The following is a 12,202-nucleotide window of genomic DNA, read 5'->3' as shown; positions in this document are numbered from 1 at the left end:
GAAGCGTTGTCATCTCAGTGGATCCAGTGCTGGAGGTCCTTCGACGATCTGATCAAGATCACGCCAGTCATGACGCAGGCCCTGCACTGGTGGCTTCAAACAAAAAATCTGAACTAGGGCCTTCCATTCCTGCTTCCAATCTCACCTCACGTAATAACAACAGATGCCTCGTTGGAAGGATGGGGTGCGTTCCTGCAGGAGCTTCGGATCAACGGCCAATGGTCACTGGCAGAAAAGCAGCTGCACGTCAACCTACTCGAGTTGAGGGCAGTATACCTGGCACTTCGAGCATTCCTGCCTCGGATCAGGAACTCCCCAGTGCTTGTGAGAACCAACAACACCACCACAATGCACTATTTGAACAAACAAGGGGGTACTCAATCGATGACGTTGTCTCAAGAATCTCAACGAATTTGGAAATGGCTACTCCAACACAAGATTTCTCTTCGAGCCAAGTATGTCCCAGGGGCAGACAATACCCTGGCGGACTCTCTAAGCAGACAACGCTCCATTTGCCACGAGTGGGAGCTCGACCAACATGCTCTCATCGCAGTGTTCTCCGCTGGGGCACACCTTACCTGGACCTGTTTGCGACGGAAATCAACGCAAAATGCCAACATTATGCAAGCTGGCTTCCCCAGACAGGATCTCTCTGGATGCATTTTCGATCGCATGCTGCAACGTCTTTGCTTACGCATTTCCTCCATTTCCCCTGATTCCCAGGGTTCTCCGGAAACTGAAGACAGAGCATTGCACCCTGATCCTGGTAGCCCCAGCGTGGCCGCGCCAACACTGATTTACAGAACTCCACCTTTTATCGCTGGAGCCGCCAATCCCATTCAGGCCATACCCGAATCTCCTCACTATGAACCAGAGGCAAGTCCAGCATCCAGATCCGGCATCTCTCAGATTATCGGCTTGGCTCCTGAGTTCAGAGAGTTCCAGGACTTAGATATTCCTCAAGAGTGCAGAGCAGTCTTGGCCCGGGCCTGGGCACACAGTACCAACAAGACGTATTCCCTTAAGTGGAAGAGGTTCTGTATGTGGTGTAAAGCTAACAAACTGCATCCATTTTCGTCATCTCCAGCGCAAATGCTGCCTTACTTACTTCACCCGGCTAATTCGGGATTGGCCCACGCCTCAATAAAGGTCCACCTGGTGGCCATCTCTCGATTTAGGCGCTCTTCGTCTGGAACGTCACTATGGTCCAATAGATTGGTCAAGCAATTTCTGAAGGGGTTATTCAGAACATTCCCTCCAGTGAGACCGTTGCCACCTACGTGGCAACTCAACATTGTCTTGGCTCAGTTGATGAAACACCCCTTTGAGCCAATTCATAAAGCAGATATCAAATACTTGTCATGGAAGACAGCTCTCTTATTGGCTCTCACGTCAGCAAGGAGAGTTAGTGAGCTTCAGGCTTTATCTATTCAGGACCCTTTCCGTCAGTTCAAAAAGGACAGAGTCATCTTAAGGACCAATCCTAAGTTCATACCAAAGGTTCTGTCTACTTTTCATCTCAATGAACCTATTGTTCTAAAATCTTTCTTTCCAAATCCATCCACGGCAGCGGAGAGATCTCTCCACTCCTTAGATCTGAAGAGATGTCTGAGGCTCTACACCCATAGGACGAAACAGTTTCGAAAATCCAGCCAATTATTCATTGCCTTTAGCAGGCCCAGGAAAGGTCATTCGCTGACAAAGCAGAGTATTTCAAGATGGATCTCTGCGGCCATCGCCTTCTGCTACCAACAAGCGGGACATCCTCTGCCTTCCAAAGTTCGGGCTCATTCCACAAGAGCAGTCTCCACTTCCATGGCGCTCTTTGCTGGGGTGCCCATTGTCGACATTTGTAGAGCGGCGACATGGAAGACACCACATACGTTCACCAGGCACTACTGCTTGGACTCAGAACTTATGATGGATGCAGCAGTGGGACAAGCGGTGCTCCGTCATATATTTTATTAGAGGTGAGCTTTCTTCCTCTCATCCCACCTTCCTATTGCCTTCTTGCACATTTCTTCCTCCTGATAATGTTTCCAGATTCATGGTATTGCACTAATGATAAGGTATTATTAAGTGTCTTACATGGTGTATAATACGAAATGTGCTGACTATTGCTTGCTACTCTGATTCAGGCATGTGAATCTATGAAAGATACCCATAATACTGGATAAGAAATGCGTTACTTACCTGTAACTGCAGTTATCCAGTATTGGTATCTTACATAGATTCACATGCAACCCACCCGCCTCTTCTGGAAGGGCTCACCTTGGTTCTCTCAGTAGGTACTACTTAGCACTGTGCTTACGAAAATCTGAGGGACTAGGGCTCCTTCCAGGAAGGTTCTAGAGGGTGGTAGTAGCTGATTGGCTCCTGGCCAAAGTTTGGTCCTTTTTACAAAAAGACTTAGAAAGGTTACTAATGTGAGGCCTCTGGCTTATTAGTATGTATATGTCTATATGACATTACTATTGTTATGTACCGGGGACTCCCACCCCGACGACGGGGAATGATTCAGGCATGTGAATCTATGAAAGATACCAATACTGGATAACTGCAGTTACAGGTAAGTAAGGCATTTCTTTGGTTTGGTGCACCGTTGTGCTCTGGCTGAACTGCAGTTTAACTCCACTGCAGAGACACATCATCTGTCTCAAGTTACCCTCCTGCTCGCAGTAAAGACATCCACCCCCCACCCCAATATTGTAATTGGAATTTCATTTACATAGTGCTACTACCCACAATGAGTCATTGATGTACTGCTCTTGGATAGTATACCCCCTTCCCATTCCCCCCTCGTCCCCTCCTGCTTCATGTTTATTGTTTTGATAAACTATGTTAATTGCACCCATATTATGTTCTTGTACTATGTAAATGTTGTTACACTCTAAAATCCTCCAGTAACACTTGGTGAAGCAGCGTATATTGATGAAGCAGCATATAGAAAAGCACAGTAAATTAAACAAAAAGTGCCTTGGCCATATAGAAAAAGCCTATTTTTATGTATTCATAAGTCACCCCTAAAATGTGCATTGTAAGACCACCTATCTGATTAGTGAAGGAGAGTTCTGATTTTATGAAGGACACGGATATGACTATTATGAAGTTCTCTTCTTGCTCTTTTTATTTCTGTAGCCTAATATTTACAGCAAAACTGCATAACCCATAATGCTACTCTCCTAAACGTTATGTAGCCTACCAGTAGGGTAGAAATATAGGCTATGGCAAACAAACTGCCACTTTCCTTTTTGCTGGAACTCAGAACAGGGAAATCTATCAACAATTCCAGAAGTACCCCGGTGGCGTCGTCCACAGCGGCACTCTTAGAACAGCTTGAGCAGCCTACCTGCAAACCTGAGCACGAGTCATGAATATCTTTTTGAAAAGGAGGACATGCATTGAGTAGTCTTACAAAAAGCATCTGTTGCTAATGCTTCCGGATCTGGCTTCCAAATGAAAAATTGAAGCAGGTGAGTTGTCAAGCAGGGAGCATAATATCTCTCAAAGGGCCTCCATACTCGCTGAGGGCTGAAAAGCCTGCAAATGTAGATTTCAATCACGGTAGTCTGAAATTATCCTCGCACACCATTCTGTCGCCATGTTGTATGGACCTGCTGTTGTACAGGGAATGGCCAAGAGTCAGTCTGTATCTACTGCCCTCGTAGAGATCCGCCTGCCAAGAGAAAGCTTGGGCATACTTTCCAGTCGCCCACAGCCGGAGGTTATTCCCACAGACACCTGGCTATTTATTGGTGGTGCAACCTGCTACTACCAGCAGGCTGGCACAAATAAAATCTGTTTGGCAACAGAAGTGCTCAAAGCAGAGGCCACATTTTACCAAGATGACACCGATGCCTTTTGTATTGCATTAGAAACCAATACATCTTGATTCAAAAATTAAACTTTTTATATGGGGAACAGCTAAACCGCGTCTCACCTTTGCTAAATTAAAATCCCACCAATTGCAAGGAGGTTTGGGTCTTCCCTCTATCGAGCACTATTCCCTTGCCCTTCATCTTTCCCATCTTTCTTTCTACCTAAGTCTAAGGACATCCCTCAATGGGTACCACTTGAACGCCATTTATTGGCTTCTGGCCCTGGTTTGTCCCTTTTATATGGCAAGGGTTCCAGTTCTTTTGACCCCAAAAATCCTATCTTATATGCCATGTTTAAGTCTTGGCAATGAAGTCACCGTCTTCTTAAATCTAACTCGCGGCTTCATTTTAATGCTCCTATATGGTCTAATTCGGCTATTCGGGTTCGAGGTCGATCTATATCCTGACCTCTATGGCAAAAGCTGGTATTCATTCCCTGGAACAACTGTTCCATGGTGACAATTTTAAATCCTTTTCCCAATTAAGTGAGGAATTTCATCTACCGTCCACACAATCCTGTAATTACTCTCATCTTCAGCAAGCTATCACAAAACATTTACGTTCCCCACCTGAATTGTTGTCCGCTTGTCCAATTTTATCTTATCTGCATTTATGGGGAACTTTTAAGGGTGTCACTTCTGGTCTTTATAAGACTTTCCTGCATCCTCTATTTTCGCAACCCCTTTCGAAAGCTCTTCAATTGAAATAGCAAACGCGCCTATCCGCGACTTGCCCAGATACTCAATGGGATCTAATTTTGGAATCATTACATAAGGGTGTTCGAGAAGCCCGCCTTAAATTTTGTATTTTTAAAATTCTCCATGAATGGCACTGGTCTCCGGTCAAATTACAGCATGCTAAGTTACTTTCACATTCCTTATGTTGGAGATGTTCTGCTTCCGGCTGTGATATAATGCACATTATTTGTGAGTGCCCTCGTACCCGCTCATTTTGGCTTTTTGTACGAAACACTTTGGCTCATTCTATGTCATTGCCCTTACCCTTTACCTCTGCAAATATAATTTTACATGACTTTCGTGGCCTTTCCAAGTTTACTAAACCTCAGACCCGTCTTCTCCATACTGCGTTAGCCACAGCAACAATGTGTATATTACGTCATTGGAAGTCTTCCTTACCTCCTTCTCAGGAGGAGTGGTTGGTGGCAATGATACAAACAGCTTCTTATGAATGTATCATCTATAGTCTACAGGACCACGTTTCCATTTTTCTTCAAGTATGGTCCCCATTCCTGGAAACCACAGTGGATAATGACTCTATCTCTACTTCTTCTTCTTCTACGACTACTCTTCTTTTTTAATTTCACCTTCCTTGTAACATGCTTACTCTCTCTTCCTTCTCTCTTTTCCGCTTCTTATTATTCTTGTTTGTTACTCTGGGGCTCCTTTTCTTTTTCTTTTTCTCTTTCTTTTCCTCTCTCTTTCCCTAAATTTTGCATATGAATACTGGAGGGTGTGTTGTTGTATGCCTCCTTTGTTATATTTTATGAATGGTTTCCTCATTAAACTGTGTTCCAGTTCTTCCTCTGCATATATATCTGCATTTGAGATTTATTTGAAACACAAAAAAAGAAACTAATTCATCTAAATAAGTATCACATAACTTTTTCTTTTTGAATTATTTGCCTAACTCAGCCGCCCAACTTGTAGTTATATATTTCCCCTCCATATTCTTCAAATGTACAAAGCGGAAATATTTAACAAAGTTAACTTCAAATTACAGAATTAGGCTCATAGGTGATTACAACCCTGCCCTCCCCCATCCTCATTTCTCGAGCGCCAAGAGCTGAAATATGATGAAGTTGAAAGAGATTGATTCTCTTTCAACATCAATCTGCAGCCTGAGGGATATGAGACACAGCGAGCAGTCCAATACAATGCATCAAGCTGCCCATTGAATAAACAAAGCAGCCAGGCTTGAAGACAAGGAGGGAAAGAAACATATCAGCAATAATTATCTACTTTCAGCAGTAAGAAGCAAATCCTTTATCTTGTCGAACCCTCTGTTTATAATCGGTCGGCAGCCTTTTGTTTTTCTACTTCCTGCCCAGGAGAGCAGCACTGTGGGTTATGTTTTTTTGCTTTAAATATTGCCAACTACAATACAAGCATTGAGAATAGACTGCATAATAGGAGCCTGGGGTCTTGTAATAACATCTGCTCCCAAAGGTGAAGAGTGGGGAGCTCTAATGTCGGGGGTGACCCGGAAGGTTTGTGCCCACCCACAAATCTGAGTTTTTAGGGATTCACAAACATATATTCCCTTTCTTAAAATGATTGATAATTTTACTCCTATTCGTGGGAATTCATTTCTTTGAAGTAAGTGGGAATGGAAGACCCATATAATTGTGGGAGGTGTTTGGGGAGAGATTTCTCCTTGGGAAATATTTTGTCTCATGGAGGCAACAAGAAAAACAACATTTAAATGTGTAGTTGTGCTCATGTGAGATTGTTCACAAGCAGAAATGCATTTTCAAAGGGTAAGTAGGAATTTTGAATAGTTTTCCAGGTGTTATAGGACAGTTTCCTAGGTGTTATAGGCCAGAATACCGTTTTCCAGGAAACTCTTCAATCTGCACTGAATCGTAGATGTAAAGCTGTGAGTGTAAATTTCCACACCTCTTTGTGAATCATGCCAATTGTGTTGCGTGTCATTGGCCACCATGCTAAACTCTGTGCGTATGTCATGACACTGTTTCTTTATTTCTAGTGTCAGTTATTTCCTTATCCGACTGCTCAGGACCTAGTAAAAGCGAAACAGATAATACGCTTCATGATATGAAACCGGAATAACATTTATAGTATCTAACTCAACAGTTGTGTCTGTGTGTTAAATTCTGATGTTGCTAGATCAAAGGATGACCGTTTTGTTGCGGGAGCGTATGCCTCAAAATAGCTATTCCATCTTGCATTTCCTCATTGATGTTTACATGGCACTGTCAAATATATATCTGAAGATCAGTGAGAAATAAAACCAACACATTGAGACACAACCCTGTTTCATTCACTCTCTTTCAATTATTTCTTTCTTCCTCAACTTTTCAGATGATGAGGTGGGTAATAAAGAACTCTACCCGTGCTGTGCACCTCCAGTTCAACACCAACCTTTTCTCGGATATAACATTCATCCGAATCAGTCTCTCGGCGAAATCCGCATGGAACCACTGGCCTTTAACCAGAATATGCCCAGAATGGACATCTTCGGAGCCACTTCATCAGGACAACCAATGTAAGTAATTTCATTGTGTGGACGGTTGTATAGTTCATCACTAGATGCATCGTAAAATGGACATTCCAAAGGCGTCGACCTGTCAAACGAGAGACAGAGACATAAAATGGGGAAAATTGACAAAATATGAAATGGACTACAAAGACCCTTATTCAATGAGAGCCAGTATTTTGGTGTGTTAATGCTGGACTGGAGAATTACAATTCCGCATGGTGTGCTGGAGACGGTGATTGCAGAATGTTGTGGATTTTCCCCACAAGAAATCTGCCATGGAAATTGTGCAGGAACAATCCCTTTATGCTGAGATTCCCAGACATGTTAAATCCTGATTTAGGCGCAAACTTCATTTGTAGCCTACATGGTAACCCCCCCCCAATCAGATTGATTTGGTAAAATGAACAAGCAATATGGGGCGCTCTGAGCCGTGGTGAACTCTTAATTTCATTAAATTGCCTTAAACTGAATAGAATACTTGTAATGTGCACATTTCCTGCACCTCAAGTTGCCATTATCACTTAGGCCTTCATTTGTGTGATCATTTGTGATTAACAACATGCTTATCATTCTAAACCCGTTGTGTCACTAACAGCCATGAATTTCACATGGTCTACGCGAGCCGTCTTCCACTTGCTGTTCTCCCATGCTGTGCAATATCCCTCTTAGCTAAAACGAGATCCAGTCCCATAAATAGCTTCCCATATTGACACATTTCTATGTCATCTGGCATATTTGGGAGGGGGTCAAAGCGATTTGTATTAGATGTCTAATCCTAGAGCACAAAAAGCGAGTGGAAACAGTATAGTATTACACAAGGGGCCACAGACAGTTTGTGCGGCCCCTTCTGCAAAATAAATAGTGCTGGCACATGGCCGGTTGAACATGAGGGAATCCTTTGTTTTTTGTGCCTGTGCCCTATTAAATTTAATTTAATTTTAATTTTACAGAGTTTTATATAGTGCGAACTTGACCCGAGTCTGGTATCAGAGCGCTTTACTTAGCACCAGTTGCATTACATGAGGACACATTCATTTTTGCTGTTGTTGGGCACGGGGAGATTAAGTGATTTGCCCAGAATCACAGGATGTTCAACGTCATTGCCAAGACTCGAGGTCAACCTCCCTAGCGATTAGGCAAACTCCTCATGGGAGCAGGGGTAGAGATACCATTGGGAGGTACACACTCAGTGTGCCACTCGAGCGCACCCTTTGGGAGCAAGGGGAGAGGATGTACCCTAACGGCTATAATGGTCAATCTCAACTCTGGGGAAACGCAGAAAAAAATAAGGCACAGGAGTTCCAGCGACCCCTAGACATCCTGTGCAAGCAGGTGCAGTGACTCACTGCATTCGCCTTAAGGAAGATCCGCCCACCTTTAAAGTTTACACATTATTCACAATGGTAATGTGCAGGAATGGATATCTACATAATACCCATAGGGTACATCAAATTGCCCTATAAATGGTGCATCGTCCTGTCTCAACTTTTCAATGCTTTAAAAACCACATACTACTATTACTTCCTTGTTGAAACAATACTTCTATCAATAGAAATATTAGACATGGACAAAAAACATTTTACACAAATATGTACATATAATCATACATATATTATTACCTAAACCCCAGTTTTTTAATGTCAGTGTTCGCACCCTCATTAATGGCAATACACTACGAAGTAATCCTGTATACACATGAGGTACCCGCTACACCTCCTAAAAGATTTTGTGCATGTGAATCTCCACTTAAATGCAATTATTATTCTTGATTTTAGTGGATTCCTCCAGACGTGAACTGTCAACGCGTTTCAGCCCCTATTCCTTTTGGGCCTCATCTGGACAAGGGTAAAGGGAACAACCTAGAGCAATCCAAAATCAAAAATTAAAACAGTTGCCTACGTGTGTCGCATGATGTGCTGATCACCCGGGCAGGCAAAAGTGACCATGAAGTGCAAAAGAAGGAACAGGGACCCCCTTGTATTTCGATGTGCACAGAGGCCCAACCCCTATAATGTGCAGAGATACAGCCACCTACCTGCCATCAAATCCATGATGCAAATAACTACTACTAGCACCCAAAAAATCTTGCTGCCTTCAGAGTCCAGGAAAAGGCACAGATAATATAAAATACACTCACTGTGCCTCCCACAGGTGTTATGTCTCTGGGGTATGACCCCCTTGCTAAATGCAGCTTTCACAAAGAGAATTTGAATCCCACAAGATGATATCCGATACACTACAACATCAAATTATACTTTCAGTGTAAATCAAACTATAAAACTGTCAGGAAAAAATCACAAGAAACATGCATAAATATTCAAATTCACATACCTATGTTTTTAAAGAACCTCCGAACCTTCTCAATGTACGCCTTTTAGACTTGCGTCAGGTTGCTTGCCATCTGCTGTGGAAGGTAGACCAGTGACTTCAGATTGCTAGTGTGTTATTCCTTGACGAAATTTGCACCTGCAGTAGGAACAACACACTTGTTTTAATAAGGCGCAATGTTACGGTATGTACCCGGTTCAGCCAGTTAAAAGTGGGCTGCAGTGGTGACCGGCAGTGTGCCCTATATTATTCTCTAGTACCTCAAGAAAGGCCTTAGCCTCTCCTTGAAAGAATTACTGGATGACCTCACATCGCCACACTGTGTGGAAAAAGTCAATTACCGGCTGCCCCACATATAAGGCATTTCAATGAAGAGTAACACCCCATATGCCCCAGCCTCGTTCTCCTAAATTATATCCAGTGTAAGTAATTGAATTGAATGAGTCTAAAGCAGAAAGTGATTGCAAATGGTGATAATAGACCCCTGAGAAATAGCAGGCTGTATCAACTAGTGCCCCTGCATGTGCCACCCAGGCAAAAGACAATGTTATAAATGTTTCAGGCATATTAATAACTCAAGTCCTGTATAATTTTCAGATCTTTTTAGCTGGTCGGTTACCCATCACTAATATTGCTACAAGAGGATTGATCAAGATAATCTCCCCTAATGCTGTGATATAAAGTGTCAGTCTGAGTTGCAGGTAACTATAACATTGTGAAGCCATAAGTCGAAATTCTTCCTGTAGCTCATGTCTTTCGAGGTCTTAGAACCCTACATGAGAACTTCTAAGGATTCCCATGCTTCAAAGCTCTGGATTGCGGCTGCTTGATACTTGACATAGCCATATTCCTGTCCTTAGCTGCTTCATTCCAGTCATTTATCTTACCATCCTTTTACTCTCAGGGATTCCCTCTATATTTTAATGCACTGGGTAAGTCCAGCCTGTATTCTGCTGCCATACCTGAGATGTAGACAATATCCATTTATCATTGCACAGTGCTAGCTCCTTTTGGCAGGGTCCTTTCATTAGCCATAAAATCGAACATCTACATTTTCCAAGTGGGAAGCTCTGTAATACAATTGTAAGACATCCCCAAGCTTCCATCATAAGTCAATTTATAACATTTGACAATCCATACCCTCGGGGACCAGCCCCCTATTATTTTGTATGAAGGAGTGGAGCATGGCGGTTTTCTGTCGAAACACCATGAGGGGCGACCACATTTATAACTCTGTAAACGATAAACAACTCTGGGCAATGTCCCCATCTTTAATAAGGTTACCTTTCCTTGCATAGAAAATGGAAGAGGTTACCAATGTGACAAACCTTGTCTCAATAAATTGAGCATAGCTTTAATGTTACCTGTTCAGACTCTAGCTTCAAAATTTAGAGGTATTGAAATATCAAAATGTGTTGTAAGGCATAACTGGTCAACTTTTTTGCAAATCCGAGAAGTCTGCTGAGCCTCAGAAGCTCTACTGTATGCTCCTGCCAATGTAAGTGTTCTTTTGCATGTTTCTGTTTTTGGTGATATGGTATCAGAATACTGTAGCCTAAATATCTTCTGACAGAAAGTAGTATTGTGTCCGAAATATAATGTACAAATATATCATTCCATTGAGGTTAATAATAGTTAACAATAATACACTCAATGGAGTGATATTTTTGTACACAATTTTTAGATCATGATATTTATGCCAGATAATATTTTGTCAATATTTTGACATATAGCCTATTAGACATGTTTCACATTTTTCATAACTAATCCAGCTTTTTTATTCTCAATATCGTGGAACATTCACTAAGAGGAAGCAATTTTTGTATGCTTATACACTGTTTCCTGTCTATCATCGTTGAAATCTCATTAGGAGGGGTAGGGCTGTAAGAAATGATTTGCCTCCGCGGAAGTGGTTTGAGTTTAACTTGCTTTAGCTCAGATCTCACAGCAGAGAAACCTAAATGTTTGCAGACAAAGGCAAGTTTTAAATTGTGATTCTCATCTCCAAATATTAGCCTTTGTAGAATTCCAAGACTTCAATTCCTCTTTAGATTAAAAAAATCCTCACTTGTGGATTACAGGGCATTTTCAGAGAATGCATGTTAAAGAAATAAAAATCCAGGCACTTCAGTTCAAGAAGTCTTTATTCGATTAATTCATCATAAAAGACATAGATACAAGGTAACACAATAACATATATAAAAACAGTATTAAATCGTTGGTATCGAATAGCTTCTTGCAAAAGTATACAAAATTTAAAAGGTTCAAATACAAATTACCACAGTAGTGCAGAATAAAACAATCTCGGCTAATTTAGGTTAATAAACCTACTTCTAATAATCCAGGCCCAGCCCAAAAACTTTGCTACCCCCACCACAATAATCGGATCCAAATTAGTTTTTAACAGTCTCAGGGCCTCAGCAGACGAGCGTGTACCTAGTTGGCTACAGACAGGTTTTAGCCACTTAGATCTGGGGGCTGAGTATTGGGGACACACAAACAACATGTGAGATAGACTTTCCCCTAACCCTTGACAGTTTGCGCAAAACCCCTGACTAGCTTTTCCCCACTTGGTGGTGAAGTCCCCAATAGGGAGTGTGCCACATCTGAATTGGAAAAAGAGTTTCCGATCCAGGGGTTTGGTAATGATCTCCCAGTAGTTTTCTAACCTGGGAAGATCTTTGTGCACCAAAAATAAACCTGATAGACTACTTGGGCTTGATTTTATAAAGGTATTGTGCATCACCCAGGCCCAA

General features: G+C 42.1%; 1 protein-coding gene across 1 annotated transcript in view; it reads left to right on the top strand.

Annotated features, from left to right (window-relative positions):
• LOC147708676 (E3 ubiquitin ligase TRAF3IP2-like) overlaps nt 1–12,202 on the top strand; it is a 264,726-nt gene that overhangs the window by 42,612 nt on the left and 209,912 nt on the right. The window contains exon 3 of the mRNA XM_086927333.1: nt 6,941–7,124. Within this exon, the coding sequence (XP_086783459.1) occupies nt 6,941–7,124 (184 nt within the window). The remainder of the gene's footprint in view (nt 1–6,940; nt 7,125–12,202) is intronic.

This window comes from Lissotriton vulgaris, chromosome 6, assembly GCF_964263255.1.
Source record: "Lissotriton vulgaris chromosome 6, aLisVul1.2, whole genome shotgun sequence".
Classification (NCBI taxonomy): Eukaryota; Metazoa; Chordata; class Amphibia; order Caudata; family Salamandridae; genus Lissotriton; species Lissotriton vulgaris.
Note: the sequence above shows the minus strand (reverse complement) of the source record. Positions and strands in the feature narration are given on the sequence as shown.